The sequence below is a fragment of the Thermobia domestica genome, chromosome 15 (genome assembly GCF_964235325.1).
Source record: "Thermobia domestica chromosome 15, izTheDome1.hap1.1, whole genome shotgun sequence".
In the NCBI taxonomy this organism is placed as follows: domain Eukaryota; kingdom Metazoa; phylum Arthropoda; class Insecta; order Zygentoma; family Lepismatidae; genus Thermobia; species Thermobia domestica.
In genome coordinates, this window is record NC_137468.1 from 143,794,966 (window position 1) to 143,818,516 (window position 23,551).

At 35.6% G+C, this 23,551-nt stretch overlaps 2 protein-coding genes across 3 annotated transcripts in view; one reads left to right on the top strand and one right to left on the bottom strand.

Annotated features, from left to right (window-relative positions):
• The window catches only part of LOC145671280 (uncharacterized), a 48,335-nt gene extending 37,793 nt beyond the window's left edge, over positions 1–10,542 (bottom strand). Inside the window, exon 1 of one of the 2 annotated variants that reach the window (XM_081740228.1) lies at positions 10,352–10,542. In XM_081740228.1, the coding sequence (XP_081596354.1) occupies positions 10,352–10,371 (20 nt within the window). In that variant the 5' untranslated portion in view covers positions 10,372–10,542. The remainder of the gene's footprint in view (positions 1–10,351) is intronic. The other variant, XM_081740227.1, reaches the window with a different exon arrangement.
• A 46-nt stretch (positions 10,543–10,588) lies between these two features.
• On the top strand, positions 10,589–17,557 carry Vps16A (vacuolar protein sorting 16). The gene has a single exon (XM_081740229.1). The coding sequence runs from the start codon at positions 10,787–10,789 to the stop codon at positions 13,280–13,282; it is 2,496 nt and encodes an 831-aa protein (XP_081596355.1). The 5' UTR covers positions 10,589–10,786; the 3' UTR covers positions 13,283–17,557.
• The last annotated feature ends 5,994 nt before the right edge of the window (positions 17,558–23,551 follow it).

The following is a 23,551-nucleotide window of genomic DNA, read 5'->3' on the forward strand; positions in this document are numbered from 1 at the left end:
ACTAGGCTAAAGGAGATGGTGATGATTAGAAATGAATGGAATGAATAAAGTGGGAGGAAAAGCGAAAACCCACAAACACAGTGTTTATCCACCATGAAGCCCACTTGGTGCGAGCTGGGATCGAACCAGGGACCTCATATACCAGAGGTGAACGCTCTACCACTGAGCCACCGTGCTCCCCCCCCCTGACTAAGTCTTGTAGGCCAAAAGAGACGAATGATTAATGAGAATGAATGATTATAAAATTAATTGATGGAATGATTGATGAAAATGTGGGAGAAAATGGGAAAACTCGAGAAAATCCAGGAGCATGATTAGTATTGTAAAAGCCTTTTTTTTTTTTATTTATTTATTTATTTAAATACTAGCAACGCATACATCAAACGCGAATACGAGAAACAACTATTACAACTGACAAAGATTTTCTCTAAATTCATCGGGGCTTCAAATTGTAAAACGACAAGATTTATCCTATGTTTTCTCTCACCCCAAGGTACATAGAGGTATCCACACATTTTGGAATCAAATGTTTTTATTATTATTACGAAAATTTATTTTCAAAAAGTCATTTCTAAAAGTTACTGAACCTTTTGTGCCTGACATAGTGTTAAGTGTCCCAAATCTCAAGGTACACGAGTCACAGTAGTCCAGGCCTAACGCCATTTAACAACTGACAGTTAAAGCAGTGTTGGAATCAGGGTGTTAGTAGATGTGCAAGAAGTGTTGGAATCAAGGTGGATTGATTTAAATCACGATTTGAATCAAGATTAAAATCACTCGATTTTTTAAATAAAAATCATTGATTTAAATCAAATTCCAAAGTAAATTAATTTAAAGTGAAATTAAATTAAATCCCGATCCTGTTCTGTTATTTCGATTATGGAAGATAATAATCACAATACAATAACACCCAAATGTATGTATAGCACAATATGAAAACGAGTGTCATGCAGAGGATGATTAGGGAAAATTCCGTTTTGAACGCATAATTGAGGAATCCTGCTTTCTTCTCTTGGTAACACAGGATTTTTAACTATTCTAAGGGGAAATTACCATAGATATTTAAGACAAAAATTATTGTGTGTACGCATCTGTTTGTTTGTTTCCAGATAATAGGAGCGTATTTAAAGGAGTCCGATTCCCTCTCCGAACTTTTTTTTTTTTTTTTTTTTTTTTTTTTTAATTTTAAACTTTAGACGAAATTTATGTATTTCGTTCCGCAAACTAGTTCCGATTTTTAAAAATACGTCCGTGCCAAATATCAGTAACTTTTGTTTAAAAAAAAAAGTACCATGTTGATAAACGTTGCAGTACTTTTTCCTTAATGCTTAAGAAACATTGTTTGGGATTGAAATAGGTTACTGATTGGGAATTAATTCATAATTCAACCCCAATACTTTCATTTAAATGGCGTAATAAACACTTAATACTAATCCCTAATGTTTTTTCTAAAGTTCACGACTTGTAAGAGAAAGATTTGATTTAAATAAAAAATAATCAACGAAAATGATTTTTTTAATTATGATTTTTTTCCACCCTAGTTGGAACGAGGGTTGGGAAAAAACATGGATTTTATTGAAAAAAAAAAAAAAAACTTTTTTTGGGGTTTAAACCAGTTTTTTCTTGGTTTAAATAATTTGCTCTGTGTATTCATATCATATATGGTCAGAAATAAGTTTGTTTCGCCTTGGTGTTATTATGAAACAACCGAGTTATGCTGGAAGGGTCACATAAGCTTAAAGCGGAATCCAAACCGCTTCTCAACTTACATCCGAGAGAAACTGTCCTCTATTTGAACTCGGAACCAGGACTAATTGGCTACAAATGCGATACGTCCGCCGACTCACTCACGAAGGACTCCTGATAAAAATATGTTGTACTGATCTTTACATACTTGTTAATATAATTGTCAATAGTAATTTCAGAAGGACAAAAAGATAAACAGTTGCACAAGTGAAACTATTATACAGAATTACATATGGACAATTTCAAAGTACTACAGAGTACAGAAGAACTAATTTAGTCCAAGTTAGTTAACAACGACTGTTATTAGTTCAAGTTAAAGAAATACAACGACTTAATTTGCATATCAGTAAGAAAAGTGAATAAAGATACGAATTATTTGAGTCCACTTTGGCTCAAACTCATTTACACATAAATAGATACTAAAGATACTGCTCATTTCACTAAATGTCTCTCGTAGGGTTTTATGATCCCCCTCCCTTCCACACACAAAAAAGGTACGGCATTTCGATGTGTTTTATCAATAGTAAATAACGAAACAATATTTAGAATTTTTCTTTGATTGCAATTACATAACAATAATAACAAACTATAAAAAAAAATCACAAAACAAACATTCATAAACTTATAAAAAAACAAAAGTTGCTTTTGTAGTATAATCTTTTTGAGTAATTAATGGGGAATTTAGGTCTGAATATAATACGAATATTGTACGGGAGTGATCCGTGATAACCGACAAATGTGTGTCCATCAAGATTTTAGAAACACTTACACTTTTACGAACATTTTTCGTTTAAACCTTTTTTTTTTTTTTTATACCAGCTGGCTTAAATCGAGGTTTAAACCAGGCAACCCTGGTTGGAACCCTTATAATCAGACGTAAAGTATTCCGCTGTGAAGATGAGTGAACCGCGTTATATTTTATAATTTTATTTTGATAAAGGCGAAAATGCTGTGCAAGTCCATGAAGACAGTTGTATTGTTTATGGAGAAGATACATTATAAAAAGCAAAAGCCCAAAAACGGTTTAGTCACTTTCATTCTGAAAATTTCGATGTCCAACATCCTTTTATCACAGGAAAATTGGTTCTGAGAAAAGACGGGCAAAACCGGTATGTAAGCAGTCGAGACATCCCTAATGATCTAAGATAATCACCAAACAGTATTAGACCGTTTGAAGAAAGCCAGCTTAAAAAAATTTTGATCTTTGGGTATGACATGGTCGAACTCAAAAACATTTACTCGAACGAATTCCTACGTATTTGCGAATCTCTACTGAAATGTAAGGAATTCGAGGCATTTTTTTTTTTTTTTTTTTTTTTAATATAGTTTAATGTCCCACGATTATGCACCGAGACTAAGAGATGGATGATAATGATGGGATGACGAAGTGGAAGAACCCCGAGAAAACCCACGTACGCGGTGTTTGTCTGCTACAAAATTTACTTGGCGGAGCTGGGATCAAACAAGGGAATCCACGCCAAGAGATAAGTGCTCTCTGAAGCCATTTCTAAAGCGTTTGATCACGAGTGATAAAAAGTGGATAACCTACACAATAATATACGAAAAAGATAGTGGTCGAAGTCAGAAGAAGCTCAACAGTTTGTGCCAAAGCCCATACTGACGTCCACAAAGATTATGCTGTATGTTTGGTGGTATTTGAAGGGCATCGTACATTACGAGCTGGTGTCGCTGGACAGAACTATAGACTCGGACTTGTACTGCCGACATTTGCGTGAGTGCATGTAGCAATTCAAAAGAAACGACTGGAACTGATCTAAAGAAAAGGTGTCGTACATAGCGCTGAAGATGCTAGACCGCATACATCTTTAACGACCCGTCAGAAATTGAGAGAATCAGGCCGAGAGGTTTAAATGCATCCACCGTGTAGCTACCATCCACCATCAGATTATCATCTGTTTTGGTCTCTGCACAACTTCTTGAATAAAGTTAAGTTGGTGACTGGTTTTATTGGGCAATGTTGAGTTTTAATAAATTTTGTACGTATATTTAAACCATATTACTACTCAAAATACTATTTAAGAGTTCATGTTCTATTGTACACATGAAACTATGGAATTCCCTTGTGGCGTCGTGGTGACTCATTTGTGACGCGGGTTCCTAGTTTGATCCAAGCTCCCGCTAAGTGCGCTTTGCGGTGGACAAACACCGTGTGCATGGATTTTCTCATGGTCCTCCCGTTTCCTCCCACTTTCATCATGCCACCATTTCCTCCACCGTATCATCACAGTCTCCCTTAGTCCCGGTGCATTGTCATAAGACATTGAACTAAACTTAAAAATAACAAAAAAGCAAGAAAAAAAGTGTTGCACAGGGAATCCATGAAGTCCCATCCGCATTTCGTGGACACATTTTGCACCATTGACACTTGCTTATATTTTGTTTTCTAGAAAGAAGTACACAGTTTTCTAGAGTAATGAAGACGTGTATAATTTTATGTAATACAGAACAGGAATAAAATTCTCTCTTATACTCAGGATTCAAATCCTTGAGCCAGGCGTCCTGACTGAAGATTCTTTTAGTTTTCCTCAAAACACGCCAGACAAATACTAAGATAGTACCTCAAGTTCAGGAGCTAGAGATAAAAATGGTTTTATTTAAAGATTGTTGTCTTGCTAAAAGAAACACACACTCCTCTTTTAAGAACTGAAATGCTGGAAATTGATTTTCTTCCTCATTTTCAGTTGCCAATTTGCTTTCTTACGATAGATTATACGATTGAAAGGCTTTTGTGACATACAGTATATGTACTGTGCTTCATATACTACACCAGATACGGGGGGGGGGGGGGGGGGGGCGCGGTGGCTCAATGGTAGAGCGTTCACCTCTGGTGCTTGGGGTCCCGGGTTCGATCCCAGCCCCCGCCAAGTGAACTTTGTGGTGGACAAACACCGTGCTCGTGGGTTTTCTCGGGGTTCTCCCGTTTCCTCCCACTTTCTTCATTCCACCATTTCACTCATCTCTCATAATCACCGTCTCCTTTAGCCTAACCGGCATAACCGTGGGACGTAAAACTCAAAGATTTCATTTCATTTTACACCAGATACGCACGAAGAATTAAAGAGTTTCACGATCTGATTGCCGTTAGTATTGAGAAGATAGAGGTTTAGCTTTAGTAAGTTTCTTCTTCGAGAGAAACATACTAATATTTGCAATTAACTGACTCATAGAGAAAGACATTTTATTATCTATTTATATTAATATGCAGGTATGTACTACAGAAACAAAGGGAATGTAGTCGCATTACCTTTTATTCCATACTAGCTGAAATGCATATTCTTTATACGGGGAGAATTAGATTCATGGAAAATATTTGAGCCTCTTCTTTCCCTAGGATACACATTTCGATGAAAGTGTAGTAATAAAAACTCCATAAGATATTCTATTTCTGGCATGAATTTTGAACCCTACTTGGGATACGTTCTTTAATCAAAGTTACATTATAAAATCCCATGTTGAGGAGGTATTAACTATGTTCCAAAATTCATTTCAAACTGTTCAACCATTTCCCCGTGACGCGACCACAAACAGGCTTCGTTGATTTAAATGTAAAGAAAATTTCATTCCTTTAAAATTGAAATAAATAAATAAATAAATAAAGTGACGTGTTTCCTTATTTCCTAACTTGATCTGCTTACGAGATACTGTTATTTTGGGTAAAATTTAAAACCACCTCTACTTCCATTACGATGCAATCTTTAATCATAGTAACACAATAAATAAATAATAAACTCCCGTGATGCGATCACAAACATATAACATCGCTTTCAAAGTGAATAAAGGAATTATGGAAAGTCACCCCTTCCCTTAAAACAAAAATTTTCAGAAACATTGGAACAAATGCTGTTATTTTTAATGAGTTTATATACCAAGTTTCATCTTCTAATTTGGTGGACTCGTGACATTTCTTTACATGAATCTTCAACCTTCTTTACCCTCTTCCGCTAGGATGCGCCCTTCAATCAAAATAATATGATAAAAACTCAGCTTAGGGTATTAACTACTGTATGTTAAAAAAAAAAAAAAAAAAAAAGCATTTTAAACTGCTTAACCGTTTCCCCGTGATGCGATCAGAAACAACAGACAATTTCGCTTTCAAATTATAGAAAATGCCCCTCTTCTCCACTTAGACTGAAATTATCAGAAACGCCGGAGCACGGGCCCATTTAATTTTAATGGGGAGTTTATATAAAAAAAAAGTTAAATCTTCCTAACTTGACACGATAGTGAGATACTACATTTTTCGTATAGATTTTGACCCTCCGCTCCTCGCCCCCCATAGAATACGCATTTTAATAAAAGTAATATGATTATAAACCCAGTTCGAGGTACATGATAAGTGAAACTAAAAATTCAATTCAAACTGTTTAACTGTTTCCCCGTCACGTGAACACAAACAAAATCTTTCTTTCATTTTTATACAATAGATTACAATTGAACACTAGTACAGAGAATTTAATCGAGCGCAAATCGTTATGCATGATACCCAAACCCTTTTTTGCGTTCACCTCTGGTGCTTGGAGTCTCGGGTTCAAACCCTGCTCCTGCCAAGTGAACTTTGTGGTGGACAAACACCGTGTGCGTGGGTTTTCTCGGGGTTCTCCCGTTTCCTCCCACCATTTCATTCATCTCTCATCATCACCGTCTCCTTTAGCCTAACCGGCAAAACCGTGGAACGTAAAACTCAAAAATTTCATTTCATTTTCCAACCCTTTTTTGTTTTCAATGGTATTCTGTTCTGGAGGTAAATAACGTATTTTAAGCCAATTCTGAAGCTAGGTATATCAAATTAAGGTTTTTACTTCAAACCAAGTTATGAAGCGTATTTTTGGAGGTTTTCTTTATTGTGTTCTTTATGTGGGTTTTAGCCCCCTATAAAAAAAAGGGGGGGGGGGAATTGGCCTGAGGAAAATTCCAACAACTCTGCTTCACATTGAAAGCGATGTTGCCTGCTGTTTGTGATCGCATCACGGAGAAACGGTTGAACAGTGTGAAATGAATTTTGGAACATTATACCTATCTTGACTTGTTTTTGTTTACATTTATTTATTTTTACTATGTCACTTTGATTAGAGGGTGCATCCTAAGGGAGAAGGGGATTAAAAATTCACGCCCAAAAACAGAATATCTTATGAAGTTTTCTTATTACATTCTCCTTGCTATGAGTATCCTACGGCGGAGAAGAGGTTCAAGTATTTTCCATGAATCTAATTCTCCTCATTTCAACATTTTAGTTCTTCCAAAAGATCAGACTTTTCATTTAAAAGAAAACCAACAACATTTATTTACGAAAATTGTTTTCTTATCTCCGGCTCCCGAACTTGACGTACTGTCCCTGTATTTGCCTGATGTATTTTAGGGAAACCAAAGGAATCTTCAATTAGGAAGACTGACCCATGGATTTAAATCCTGTATTTAACAGAGGATTTTAATCCCTTTTCTATCTTATATAGAATTACCCACCTCTTTGTTACTCTACAAAATGATCTACTTCCTTCTTTCTGGAAATCGAACTATAAGCGAGTGTCAATGTTGCAAAGTATGTTCCACGAAATGCGGATAGGGTTTCACGGATTCCCTTGTGCAACATTTTTTTATTATTAATATTTTTAAGTTTCGTTCAATGTTCCAGCAGTTATGAACTGAGGCTTGACTGTAATGATGAATAGATGATAATGATTGCACGTCGAAAGCCGGAAAAAAAGGGAGAACTCCTAGAAAATCCATGCACACTGTGTTTGTTCACACAAAGCTCACTTGGTGGGAGCTGGGAAATGAAATCTTTAAGTTTTACGTTCGACGGGTTATGCCGGCTAGGCTAAAGGAACGGTTATGATGAGAAATGAACGCAATGGTGGAATGAGTAGTGGGAGGAAACGGGAGAACCCCGAGGAAACTCACGCACACGGTGTTTGAAAAAATGAAATGAAATATTTAAGTTTTACGTCCCACGGTTATGCTGGTTAGGCTAAAGGAGACGGTGATTATGAGAAATGAATGAAATGGTGGAATGAAGAAAGTGGAAGGAAACGGGAGAACTCCGAGAAAACCCACGCACACGATGTTTGTCCACCACAAAGTTCACTTGGCGCGAACAGGGATCGAACCAGGGACACCATGCACCAGAGGTGAACGATCTACCACTGAGTCTCCGCGGCCCCTCGGTGGGAACTGGGATCAACTAGGAACCCAGGCTAAAGCTGAGTCACCGTGGCCTTACAAGGAAATCCATAGTTTCATGTGTAGAACAGAGTATGAATGCTTAAATGTATTTGAAGTAGGAGTGTCACATTACATATAGGTACAAAATTTAATAAACCCCTATTTTGCCCAGTAAAACCCATTGAGCTGGGTTATAAGAAACTAAGTTTCTCATAACCCTGGTTGGTAATGGCTGCGAGAAGTTATGGTTTTGAAAGCGTTGTGATGGGTTGGTGACGTAGTGTTTTTTAGCGATGTGTTTATGTTGTCTGTAGTTGTGTAAGTTACTCGGTATTCGGATATGATTAATAAGTATTTTATTCTTTTACTGGTTGTCGAGCGTCGACGTTATAATTTTGTAAGTCAGTTTCAAATGTTTTTCTTGTACTCGTAACGTGCATGACTTCAAATTGGTTCTTTCGATACTCAAATAGTGGTATTTGAATTGTATTTTTGGAAACAGATGGATGAAAATGAAGGTACGAAGGGGTTATGTCATTGCTGAGTTACAACCTTGCGCATTGCGCTTCTTAGAATTAACTAAGTTTGTGTATATATATGTATTGGCGATTTTCTTTCAGAAAAGTAGTTACTGTTCCACTATTCATATAACCATTTGAAATCTTATTTTGGGTTAAGTTCCAAAGTTGGACGTCCATTTCTAGGAAAATTTTGAAAATTTACATGGAAGATTTGAATAATTTGATCGTTTGTGTGCTTGATAATATATAAGGTTATCGAAAAATCTGTTTATTTGTTATATATAAGCGGTTATAAACATGGGGTTATTCGGCGAGCGGAGGGAACTACTTCGCACAAGGTAACCGAATAGCTGTATTGTGGAAAAGTAACGAGCATTTATATTATCAACATGGCGGCTAATATACAGAAACGTTGCATGGGATGTGAACTAACAGTTTTAAAATTTGTGAAGTCATGGATTAATGAACCTAATAACAAGTTGCAGACCATTTCCAAGGTAAGTGGAAAGAAAAGAAAAAAAAAAACATATTAATTAGACTTTAATGAAGACTGAAAACGTGCTCTGCGGAGGTCTAACCAGCCTTCACTCACTAACGCTCGCTCAGCAATACTGTGTGACTTAAATAATACTTAAAAAAGAAAAAAGAACCTAGCTACTAACCGATATGGAGTATCTCTGTTCTAGATCATAACATAACCTACGGTAACCTAACCTTTCCCCCACCTCTCGATGTAACGAAAGGAAGCCTAAAGTCAGTTAAGAACGTACAAATTGAAAAATTATAAATTTTAAAAGCTTTTATTAAGATTTTGGTAGAAAACTATCGGACGTCCAACTTCAGAAGAGGGTTAAATTTAGAGTTACCCCTCCGCTTTTTATAAAAATCAGGAAAATTTACAGGAGAAATGAGGTAAGAAATGATAATTTGAAGTTTGTATTTGATGCTTAGGAATGTAAGTTCGACAGAAGAGTTATGTTTAATACGACAAAAGATATGTGGAAGTTAGTACTATTTGCCGGATGCGGAAGCATTGCGGAAGGTTTCAGCACCATGGTAGTTGTAAAATATGGCGAATATGGCGAACAGGTGTAATGGATGCGCAAAAATAATGAATAAACCTTTTACATTTTTGTGAAACATATGGAGTACTGAAGTTAAGTGAAATGTAACAATATTTAATACTTTAAGCATGTTTTTTGTATGTTACAAAGTCCAAGGGCAACTTCAGACTGGAGGGGCAACTCTAAACTTAAGCCTCAGAAGATGCCAACTAACGAACTTTGTCTCAAAATATTGATGAAATGGTGGAAGTAGCACTATTTTTATCGCTTATTTTTATAAGCGCAGTAGCAATAATACTGGAACAAATATGCAAATCCAAAAGGCAAGGAAACAGTTTACATAAAGTAAAATGTGTACAGAAGAAACTTAAGTGAAGTAACTTAATAAAGCTTTTCTTTTCGCAAACAATAGAAGTTGATATTAAATCTAATATCTGGAAAAATCTACCAATAATGCCTACCAGCTGCAATAAGTGCAAGGCTCATTAACTACCAATAGCATATGGTAATACTTGAGTAAAGTATCCTTATTGTGCAATTATACTTAGCTTATTTTTAATTATATCAGGTATTTAACTACGTCAGTAGGGTATTAATTAGACATACTGAAAGTAAATTATGTTTTGATTACTAGAGGTTCTAACATTAAAAATAAACGTCTGTACTGTACGCTAGAGAACCACACATCTGTGATTTTGTATTCAACACTAGCTACATCTGCTCTATGCTAATACTAACAATTTAGCACATATTGTTAATACGACAGCAAAAATCTGTATTTACGTTTGAACAGATAGTTTTCAAATTTGGTAATATGAAAAAATCGACATTAAACTTTACCTTGGCTCGTTTTTACCCATTTCAAAGCTTTGTCCCTGAGACCTAGGTGGCTGTAATAATTTATGTCGAAGCAATACATGTACAAAAGTAAGAGCAAAACGAACAGATAACGCTTAACGCTTCATTACAGCAACAATTTTTCACTTCTCAAACTCCTCCATATTTACTTCGAGTTGCAGTAGTCAGCTGTTACGTAGCTGCAGTGCCATCTTGAAGGTGAAAAAAATGACATCCGAATCTCGCTGTGATGGGTGCAAGTGCTGCGTATTGTAATTTTGTGTAGTATTTGATAAACATTGCCAATTTAATATTCTCAGCTGTAGTGTTACGATGAGAGTATTGTTAGTTCGTGGTAGTGAATAAACAAAAATTGGAAAATAGTACAATTTTGGTACAAGTGCTTCGTGTATGCTGTAAAAGTACAAGGCTGTTAAGATGTCTGCAATGTTAATAGCTGATTGGTGCCTTCTGGGAAAGGACACTTATTTTAGAAAATTTGAAATATATTGCATGGGTTGGCAAAATAATATTAACTTAGACAATGTTATTGTTGCAGCTGCACCGTATGGTGGCCCAATTGCTGTCATTAGAGACCGTAAAAAGTTCGTCAAGATACAAGGGACTGGAAAGCCCATTGTGTCAATATTTTCCGCGTCTGGAAATCAGATATCGTCATTTATGTGGGACAGTGGAAATATTATACAAATGGGATGGTCTTCTTCGGAAGAATTATTGTGCGTACGAGATGATGGATCAGTCTTGATTTATGACATATTTGGGACATATCAACATACTTTTGGAATGGGACAGGAGGCACAAGCAACCAAAGTAATAGATGCAAAAATATTTAGTAGTTACGGTGGGACTGGCATTGCGGTCTTAACCTCTGCTTATAGAATATTTCTAGTTAATAATGTGAAAGACGCTAAGGTTCGGAGAGTTGCTGAGGTTGACTTAAATGCTCCTCCTACGAGCTGGGCTGTAATCTCTGAAGACCGACAAACAAGGGTACTTGTTGCAAGAGAAAAGGACTTGTTTCTGTTGTTAGATTCCGAAGAACGTGCTCAGCCTCTAACACCAGAGTTCGATGGGAAAATAAACGCAATAGTGGAAATGGCAGTTTCACAAAACAACAGGCACATCGCTCTTTTCACAGATACCGGGCATGTTTGGATGGGTTCTGCAGATATTAGGAAAAGGTACAGTGAAGTCGATACTAAATATCCAAGCCGACCAACACAACTCGTCTGGTGTGGCACAGAAGCAGTCGTAGGTAGCTGGGACAATTCGTTGCTTGTTGTCGGACGACAGGGTAACTGTATTAGTTATATCTATGAATCACCTGTGTTTCTTGTTCCTGAAATAGACGGAGTTCGTGTGTTAGGAAACACTACACAAGATATGATTCAAAAAGTCCCACCTGTTGTACAGCAGATATTCCAAATAAATAGCACAGATCCGGGTTCGTATCTTCTTGAAGCTTCGAAACAGTTTCAAAAGCGTAGTCATCGTGCAGATGAGTACATAAGACTTGTAAAAGACAAATTACAGCAGGCGGTTCAACAATGTATCGAGGCAGCCGGTTACGAATTTGAGCCGTCAACCCAAAAAATGCTAATCCGTGCTGCCCAGCTTGGGAAGGGTTTTATCTTTAACATGAATCCAGATTTCTATGTAAAAATGTGTAGAATTTTGCGAGTGTTGAACGCAGTGAGAGATTATAAAATTGGTATTCCTATTACTTATATACAGCTTCAAGTATTGGGTCTCCCAGTGTTACTTGATAGGCTTGTTCTACGGCGACATTACTATCTAGCGATTGAGATCGCGAAGCATTTGAAGTTACCCCCTGCTGAAGGTGCTACACGTATATTAGCCCATTGGGCTTGTTATAAAGTAAAACAAACTCAATTAGACAACGAACAAGTGGCTAGAGATATTAAAGAAAAACTGGGATATGCACAAGGGATGTCTTACAGCGAAATTGCTAATAAGGCAGCTGAATGCGGGCGGCCCAAATTAGCAATTAAACTGATGGATTACGAACCGAGAGCTTCTTGTCAGGTGCCTTTGTTACTGCGCTTAGGAGAGCGCGAGCCAGCTTTGAGAAAGGCAATTGACAGCGGTGACACTGATCTGATTCATAGCGTCTTACTTAATTTGCGTGATAACATGCCGTTAGGTGATTTTCAACTAACCATTCGCAAGTATCCAGTTGCACAAGCTTTGTATATGAAGTATTGTAGGGATAATAATCGTGAAACGCTGCGGGATATTTACGTGCAGGAGGATGATTTCAATGCTCAAGCGGCATGTTTCATCCGAGAGAGTTATGATCATACGTCGACGCGCGAAGCGTCTTTGGCAGCGGCACGTGACGCCTACAGGCAGGCGAGGAACGATTTTAGCTACCAGCTGTGTGACGAACAATTAAAGCTCTTAAAATACCAAAGAACACTTGAGGACAAGTTTCAACGTAATTTTGTCGGGAAATCTCTTCATGATACAGTTTATCTCCTTCTCAGCCTTCAGGAAGTGAAACTTGCGGACAAGCTTCGCCAAGAATACAAGGTTCCAGATAGACGTTATTGGTGGCTAAGAATATTGGCTCTGGCAGAGTTAGCGGAATGGCAAGAACTGGATAAGTTTTCTAAAAGTAAGAAATCTCCTATTGGTTACGAGCCTTTTGTTGATGTTTGTTTGAAACATGGGAATAAATTCGAAGCGCAAAAGTACATGCCGAAGGTGAAAGATGAACTTAAGGTGAAATATTACTTGAAAGCCGCTCTGTATGAAGAAGCAGTTCAGGCAGCGTTTGAGCAAAAAGATACTCAAGCCTTGTTATATATTCAGTCAAAGTGTGCTTCTAGTGATCATAACTTAGTGGAGAAGATTAATTCCTATGTTTTGGAACTCGGCACTAAAAAGTAACAAGTTCAATTAGGTGAAAGAGAAGAAGTTACAGAAATTTGTTATTTCTTCAATAGTTCAGTATCTCTCTTCCTAAATGTATTGAAACTTTCAATCCAGTTCAAGCTAATATTTCTATCCCACCTAATTTAAAAAAAAAAAAAAAATATCGTTTGTACTATCGGCTATTCTGCTTTCTTTGATTCAATACCGTAATTATCTTGAAATCAGAATGTTATTTTGGACGTAGTCACTCTCAGTAAGTTCATAAGGTTTGACTGCTTTATATGGGTCAAGTTTACATTAGCATTGAATTTTGGTATTCTTACGCAAAACGCTACTAAAATAGTGCTACTTTTAACGTCTTACTGGAAAATGATGGAACAAACAAATTTTCCTTTATATCCTTGGCCGCCGTTGTTAACGCGCTTGTGCCTTTCAACTTCACCCTGGTACTGATTAGATGTACTGTAATACTAACTTGTAACTCCAATTTAGAGTACGCATTCTTCGCAGTCTGAGATAAAATTGCAGTAGTTCTATTTTTTTTTACAGCGGAAGAACCAATCTCCGATGCTAGTAAACTTAAGGCTTTCATATTTTCATTATCTAAGCAGCAGAGTGACTTTAGCAGTACTCAGATTTAGTTTCGTTATGCAATTTTTCCTGTTGATTTTGCAATGGAAATTTTTCTATAAGTGATTCCTGTTCGATATATCTTCACTATGTGCATTTCTCACTTATGGGCTAATCCCTTGTATAGAAAAAGTACAGTTCAATCGAATCTTTAGTATGTTTTCAATACTAAGATTTACGTAAAAGGTTTCCAAAATATGAAAATATACGTCTTTTTTTTCGAAATTGTACGTGTGCATAAAGCTATCTAAATAAGATTTCTGAAACACTGTGTAGTGAATTTTCGAGGGTACTGGTACATCAAAAATCTTTTTTTTTTTCTTCTTCTTTGTTTTCTTAAACAGAATTTTACTCATAAACATAGGTAATATTTAAGTACTGAAGTTTGTTCAATTATTCATGAAATTGCTGGGTAGGACTTTAAAGAGGAATATGATTAAACATTTGTTTTAATCCTTAACCTGTGAGTAGAAAAATATTTTGTTGTTCAGTGAATATGTACAGCATCTGTTGATAGCGACAAATGCGTCACCCTGTTTGCTTATATATTACGCCTTCGCGTATATACAGACGTACTTTTGGAATGAATTGTTTCAATTTTATTTATTTGTAAGAACTCTGCCTAGGAAACTAGAAACATTAAAGTTTAAAGGTTTTGTCTCCACAGGACAGCAACAAAGTCACATTATTTCTATCATACGCAAGCAAAATTAAGAAATGTTCCATGGAGTAGCTTTTATTGTTAATGTACAATGAATTTGTGATATTCTTATGTAACATAAATCATTATGATTCAAGAATTCAATCCCCGTCTCTGTGCACCCTCATCCTCGTGATAAGGACAATGCTCCGCCAGGTTCTCTACAATATTTTCGGAGTAATGCTGGCGTAATATGAATAAAAAGCTTGTCCCGCAGCATCTTCCAATTCGTCAGTAATAAAGTAACATTGTTTTGCCACGGATCCCTTTATGAATACTACTGTGTATTGTCACACGTGTTGAGGTCGAGATCTGGGTTTCATGATGGCCAAGCAAGTGCCACTGCCAGTACAAGTGAACCACGATCAATCCAGTGCCCAGAAAATACATCATGATGATGCGTATTGTAATGGGATAATGGACAAATGCTCCATCTTGATGAACTAACTTGTTTTCTTAGTTCCATGCACTTCGAAGGAGGGAACAAAGCAGTTCCGCAAGATATCTTGATACCGATGTTGATATACAACACTATGTGAGAGGAGGAAGTGCCACTGTCCATATATGTTATCATATGCGAAGGATTATTTTTCAACTCCTGGTAAAACTGTAGATTTATCTTTATATATATATATATATATATATATATATATATATATATATATATATATATATATATATATATATATATATATAAAGAAGAAACTCGAGAACTTCAGTAGATCACACATTCATCTGAAAATGTCACTTTACCACCCTTTTGTATTGTATCGAACATCTCAGGGAAAGCCGCACATATATTCTTCTTCCGATCCATGTCGTTACTGGATAATTCTTGAATAGATGAGGGCGATATGCCCGGATGTATAAATCTTGCATCATATCCTTTTCCATCGTTAGCCGGGGTATATCCAATTCCACAGATTGCTTACGCACAAACCTGCATGTTTCTCGTTTTGAGGATGGTCTGCCGCTTTTCTTCTTCTTGTTGATATCACCTGTGGAGAAGAGTTTATGTTCGCATTTCAAAATGGTTTGTTTCGGAGGAGGATCCCGTTGAAACCGCGTCAGAAAATCACTTCGCATTTCTGCTAGTCTTTCTGTTTGATTTCCCTCATGCACCCGACAACTCCCAAGTGGACGGATCGGCCATTGTTTACTTATAGGACCTAAAATGCAAATATAAAGAGGTTATTATCATGTAGTTAGGGTTAGTGGAACTTTGTGGCCCACCTGTATAATAATAATAATAATAATAATAATAATAATAATAATAATAATAATAATAATAATAATAATAATAATAAAAGTATAATGTTTCTTATTCAGTAGAAAGAGGAGGAATATAAGAAATAAGAATGCTCGTACATCAGGTTTTATCCTGCTATAGAAAGAGTCCATTATATAGGCCGAAGAGTCCCTGTATTCCCACTTCTAAATTTTCCCCAAATTCTAGGTCATCTATTAATGTAAGAATACTAGTAAAAATTCGTTAAATATGGTACAAGAGGACGAAGATTTTTGTAGTAAACATTTGTATTAGGCAAAAAATCGTCGAGTGTAAGCACGTCGATTCTGTAAATACATTTTAGGTTACTTAAAATGCGTAATATAAGCTAATAAATATAGCAATATTTTAACACGTATTTATATTAAACCATTGCACTTGTTAGAAACCTTAAATTTCTCTTAACTTCAGTGTTTAAAGAACCCCGAGGTTTAGTGCCGCAGAAACAAAAGAATGCTACTAGATCCTATTCTATGCCGAGTCAGTCCTGTCAGGATTGATTCACACTACTTTCCGAACATCTTGCTTGGTATAATCTTCCCATCTGGGCTTACATAGAAGTATCGTACAGAAACGTAAGTGATCGAAGGACACGATATAAGTGGACGAAGGACTAGTGGGAATAGCATTCGTAGTATATTGTAATTATAAAGTAGAAGGTGCGTAAAAGTCAGTTGAAAAATATCTGAGATAAAATCTGCTACACTTTATTTTGGTTGCGCACTAAGGATCTAATATAAAAGATATTGTTTGGTAATAAAACTGTCGACGATTATATCCACCTTACCTCAAATTTCGAAACCATCCAAAATACTAGTTTAAATACCCTGATGACTGCGGCACAGTGAATATGTCGCCGAAATTATCAGGAATAAAAATATTGAAACAAGCAAAGCAGTGTCCATTATGGTTTATGGTACTTAGTGTTTATTTACGTGTATTTGGTGGATTGGAGTTTAGTTTTCCTTTTAGTACTGAGACTCTATATGAGATGTGGATTTACGGTTAACGTGGGGTTCGAACACAGACATAACCGGGAATCGAACCAGGGTTCTTACATGTAGTTTAGAGTATGATTATTAGTCCGCAAGAGCATAACAGGCAAGAAAAGGAAAAAAATCTAATCATGGTAGTCAATTACTCCATTTTATCCTTATTCCAATGCAGTTATGAGTTTCAACCACTCTCATGAGTGCTTAGAGTAAATTTGGGGAGGAGATAGAGTCTGGAATGTGGTGCTGACTACATAATCTCCATGAGTGCCGAAGTCAAGAAAATGTAGAACCTTTACTTCTACACAGAGCCCTTGGGACTTCATGGCGACCCTAACGTTTTCCTTTCTTTTTACTTTATGTAAGTTACGAATAGGCTGTGAGCTGTGTCTGAAAATTCACTTAATACATACAATATAGTATCTTTGTACGTTGTGACTTGAGGATAAGCGTGCTGACATTGGGCTTTCTAAACACCTGAGGTCAGAGAAACAATAACCAGATCAAATTATTATTATTATTATTATACATAAATCAGAGAAATTTAGATAGTACGTAAAATTCTTTATTGTGTAGTACAGGAAGAATGTACTTATTTATTTTATTTACCAGATTGTTACCTTGAGGGTAGTTTTTCTCCTGTTAAAGCTCCTAAGTACGTGAAACAACTAAAGTAAAAATCAAAAGAGTAATATACTAATGGTAAAATTATGATCTATAAATTAAGAGTTGCCTTTCATATGTAAAATGCATAAGGAGTATATCAGACAGCTGTATGCACATAACTGATATCTAGTGTGGTTCCTCACGTTCCTCGCGTTTAAATATTTAAAAATCTAGAAGCACATATCATGTACTGACAGGAATGAAAGTTCACCTTTTTTTTCTTTCTTTTCTCTTTTTCCCCCCTTCTTTCTAAATTCGGATTCATGAACAAGATCGCTAGTAGTGATGGAAGTAATTAAGAAAGGAACGGTACTGGTAATGTTGAGGTATGTCTGTTACATGATTTCTATACTCTGCTCGTCGTAAAGCAGATGCAGTTTCAATTAATATTGGTGTGGCCTACCAACTTGTAGTTCGGATATGTTCTTCCGTTCCTTTTAGATAGTATTGCACTTTGTAGTTGTATTTACCTTGCTTCTGAATGCTTCTTATGTCATTTGAGATGTACCAACAACTATCCTCGTAGTTCGGGGGCCGCGGTGGTTCAGTGGTAGAGCGTTCACCTTTAGTGCATGGGGTTCTTGGTTCGATCCCAGCTCGCACCAAGTGAACTTTATGGTGTAATAACCGTGGAATGTAAAACTTAAAAGAGGAAGATATCCTCTTGGCTTACACCGTAATTGCTAATACAATTTAGTATTATCATTGTTGAGAAACTGCAGTAAGAAGTTGAAATTTGTGCCGCAAACATTTTGCTGAAATGAAGTTATAAACAAATCGTAACGTTTTCATGTAATTATCATATTATCGTAGTAACAATTCTAATAAGATAAACTATAGACCTTGGAGGATAAACTATAAGATTTGGAGGATCCATGCTTAAATTGTATCATATTTACGCTGTTCAGAGGAGAAAATAAGCATCAGAGGCCATTTTATAGGTTTCTGTGTTACTTTCGACAGGTACACTGCCGTAGGAGTAAAGCATTCACTTGTAATGTAATGATTGAATCTTGTTATGAAGAAAATCGTGTTGGTGAATTTCCCGGTTTCCTTCAGTGCCTTTGTGATCGTTTATTTGAATTTATTATTTGTGTCGTATGACTTAAAACGTGTGATGTTAAAATAAAGATTTCATTGCCTTATTTTTATCTTTTCCTATGATAATTATGTTATTGTAGGGAGTTCAAAAAGGCGTTTTCCATTGCAAATCATCATATTTTGGGTAAAGCAAGTCATTGTTTCTTTTTATTCCGGTTTCAAATAATCGTTAAAGTGGTGCTGATTGATAATTCTCTGAGCTGTCCATTTAATATGCTTTTAAAGAATGAAAGAAAAATATGTATAACCAACTTGTACTAAACTTAAGTATTGTGTTGGAGAATATTTCGTTATAGAGGAAGTTTGTATACAATATTTCAGTGCAGGTTTATATAAAGAACCCTTGAATATAAAATGTTTTACAGACACGGTTTGTTCCAATAGTAGGTTGAAATTGAAACCAATTCTTTCGAATACCGAATTCTTTAACATTTTTGTGTGCTCAAAATATGCATTGTTTTTTGCTCAGTACGACAATAGGAGTTGAGCTTTACACATTAAAACAGTCGTACACGTTTTCAACAAGAATAATCAGTTTAATATTGTTTGTTTAGTTTAAAGAATAAATGTTAGATCATGGGATTGTTGCTGTTATTTGGGTGGACAAATATGGAAACAGAACTATTGAATCAGCCTTCAAGATTTTGTTAAATTTGCTTATCCTTCTCTTAGTATAAGATCTCTATTAAATGTGTGTAGACTTGTCACATTTCAATATAATACACCATTTTTAAATAATCACACGCATTGTGTACTTGTTTTCAGTTTGCTTGTATGATGGTGTATATATTTCTTTATTTTATTTTATGTTATTTTTTTGTCAAGTCTTAATTACGGTTAAGTCAAAAGAATTATTGAATGATGACAAAACGATGTAACTGTACAACTATCACATATATTTGTGTGGGACCAATTATGAATGTGTGTATATTGTGCAATCTGTAAATAATAATTAATGTACTGTATTTGCTCTTATACGTAGTCAAATGAGAAAAATAATGTTTTAATATACATTTGCATGTGATACTGGTATATTGTTCGAATGAGTATATGATGCGAATTAAATGAACACTAAACTATGATAATTATTGAAAATGAGATTACAATATATATGTATGCTTCAATGACTATTATGTATTTCGCTGTGTATGAGATATTTAAAAGATAAATAACTGTCGAAATTACGTTTATAATAAAATTGACATTTTATCTATATTTTTTTTTATTTTTGAGCATTGAAATAAAGTTTAGCGCTGCTTTGTGGTCATTCAACAGTTCTTAATGTTGTATTGCCCGATGTGAAAAATTTGGTACCGGTAGCTATTGTGATAAGTATTTTTACCAAAATTGCAACGGTATATCAATAAATATAACTGCGTAATCAAGAAACAAGAAAGACAAATAATAACACCTGCGTCAAAAATGTATGTAACCAACCCCCCTCTTTTTTTTTTTTTTTTTTTTTCGTTATCTGTGGAGGTTAGTAGCAAAGAATGCTAAATTCAACACTAATAAATAATATAAAATTTACCTTTTGAAAATATTTTTTTGTTTGTTGTTCGTAGATGTCGCTATCAGCATCAGGCAGTTAGCTTAAAGAAGGAATTTGAAGTTTGAATTGGGAAAGATAGAATTATCAATGTTTTATTATTATTATTATTTTATTTATTTTTAATCTACCTTAATGCATATCTCTGATAATTGATCACCACGTGTAAAAATGCGAAAGTCGAAGTACAAAAAAAATGTTTTCGTGCGAAAGAGAGAAAAAAAAATGGTATTATATAAGAGCAAGTGGGATTTATATGTAAATAATATTTGAAGAAAAAATCTTATGTATGTATAATAATCAGAGCTGAAATTAAATCATTGCTTTATGCTATGAAGATTTGTTAATAAAGTGCTTTGTGGATATGATTTTTTGGGTATTTATTCAGAATAAAATATAATTTGTATAAATGTATCGCAAACTTTCGTTTTTCTTAACGAAGTTTTATGATTTCTTGTTTTTTTTTAAAAAATGGTATAATTACGCAATTAAAATAATTTTATTCATATTTTGTAGTTAGAAAGTTACTTGTACAGTCATGTCCAAGAAAACCTGTAAACAACCACGAAGCTTAACACGTATCTCTAAATAGAATTTTTGTAAACATTGACTATATGGGATGCTTTTAAAACCTGGACTCCGTGAAATTCTGGTTATACACGTGTGAAATATAACGTAAGGAATACGGCAAAAACAGTAACAGTCAGCTTACAAATGCTTTTACCTTACGCAAGAGCTAAAGTTCCCGGTTCAAAGACCTAACAGAAAACATGTTGTATGCCAAAAATTATATTAACTGCAAATCTACTTTATTATCAAGACATATTCCACACACACACAATTGAAATAAAAAGATAGATTGTATGTTTTTATCAATTTCAATATTCTTTATAATTTTACTATTAATTTAATTTCAATTCCCTCAGAAAATTGAAAATGTAGTTTTGCATTGCACCATTTGTCAGTCGTCGACTTTTTTTTTTTTTTTTTTTTTTTTAAACTAACGTCCCATGATTATGCACTCAATCTAAGGGAGACTGCGATGATGATATGGATAATATTAGTGGAATTACGAAAGTGGCAGGAAACTGCAGAATCTTGTAAAATCCCACGCACACGGCGTTCGTTCACCTCAAAGCCCAATTGGTGGGAGCTGGAAAATATCCAAGGACTTTACGCACCAGAGGTGAGCGCTCTACCACTGAGCCAATGCGGCCCCCCGTCAGTCGTCTTGGACGAACATTGCCTTACTTGTATTCAGGTATTAAATCACAGTCACAATAAACACGTAACATGTTCACTGAATTTTTACAACGTGTACAAATACTATATGGGTTACCCATATTTTATTAACTTCTCAGTGATTTGATGCTGGAATGATACAAGATGTTCATTGCTTCTCCATCTTGAAACGAAAGCCATGTATTTTGTATTTTGAGGGTCGCTGTGCGCCAAATGTGATGGCATTTAGAATAGAAAGATGAAATGAAGTCTTTCAGTTTAACGTCCCTTAATTATGCCCTTTAGACTACATATAGGATAGCAGATGGTATGCATCTGAAAACCTCCGAGCTCCCTCGTGGCGAAGCGGTTAGCTTACGCGTCTTTGGCGCGGGAGACCCGGGTTCGATTCCCGGCGGGAGCTCATGTGGTTCGGATTCCACGTTAATCAGTAGGTCCACGTCTCATATAGCCTCGCTGCTGAAAGGGACGCTAAACTAAAATCAACTCAACTCATGTAAAAAGCTTGAAAAATGACATAGTCCATAATATTTTATGGTGATCGCACGTCAGAAAAGGTCTCGCACAAACTATTTAAGTGTGGAAGTTCAATATGTGGAATTTTCATCGAAATCACCGGACAAACTAAATTGGTTCTTTGACTGGTATAACTGAAATAATGAGGTTGACTTTCGCTAAATCTATATAAATTAATAATTCTTTTTTAAAATTGTACAGTCTCGACAGAATGATTCTGAAAAATAACATCATTGTACACCGCAGTGTTTCCATGTCACTTTTTGCTCAACTTGCAGTGTGCATAATATTAAGCGTATATTAGTGCGAGAACAAATACAGTGTATTCGCAGTCATGATAGAGTTTCAGACTTGTATAAGTCACAGAGAAAACAATATAATTCGTGAAAGTACCCCGTATAGAATAGCATCTCAAAGAGTTTGTATGTAGAAGACTCAAGCAAGGCCCGCAAGTTATGATGTGACTATAATGAGAAAACTAACCACACCACAGTATTTCGTAAGTCCAATGTGACCAGTACAGAGGAAAGTTCAAATCGTTCCTTGACTTTTAATGTTCAGATCTGTGATACGGCTCAATGTAGTCACCTCATGAAAATAACATTCGCCTACAGAAGAACATTGACAGTTTATTGGACGCAATACGCTCCAGAGGTGATCGGTTAATAGCGAGTTAAATCAAACTATAGTTGATAGCTACCTATAATGTTAAATAAATCAAAATATGCTTGTGTTTGAAGTGTAGGCCGTAAGAGGACTATAGTACACAAGGTGTTGGAGAAACCTCTGCATGTTGCAGCGTACAAACTGCAGATATTACACTCAATCGGATCAACGGATAAATTGAAACGTTAAGATTGCACTGTAGAGATGCTTGATCAGACTATAATGATGAACAATTTCTACAGAAGATTGTGTACAGTATATTCGTATGTCATGTTCATCTGCATGGTTAAATATATGAGGTAAAATGAATGAGATCTTTAAGTTTTACTGCTCACGTTTATGCTGTGTAGGTTAAAGGAGACGGTGATGAAAAATGGATGAAATAGTGGAATGAAGAGAGTTGGAGGAAACGGGAGAATCTTGGGGAAACCCACGCACATGGTATTTGTCCACCATAAAATCCACTTGGCGCGAGCTAGTATCGAACTAGGGACTACGCGCACCAGAGGTGAACGCTCTACCATTGAGCCATCGCGGCCCTAAGGTATGAAATAATGAATAACCACATACCTAGAGAGTGCATGAACGTGACAACAAGAACGTGAATGTATGGTGTGCCCTGAAACATAATGGTTATTGTTGAAATAGTTATATATGTTATGAGTAATTTCAAAGCTATTTATCAGGCAAGGTGTTTGTTAAGTTATGAGAACAGTTGAGCATGTAGATTGCTTAGAATTTTACTGTTTATATGTACTGAAAAATTGAATTATGTTTCTATGTGGAAAATGAGTTTGAATGATGGGGGAATATCACTCACTGTACATGTGCAACGCGCACTAAAGGGACAAGTGCTACCATTAAACCAGTGAGAAAGGCTTATGCCCCACTGATACACAAAACGTGATATAGTAAAAATAATAATAATAATAAT

What these genes read in the sequence shown, in the direction of transcription:
- Vps16A (XM_081740229.1), top strand. Translation starts at nt 10,787, where the DNA reads ATGTCTGCAATGTTAATAGCTGATTGGTGCCTTCTGGGAAAGGACACT.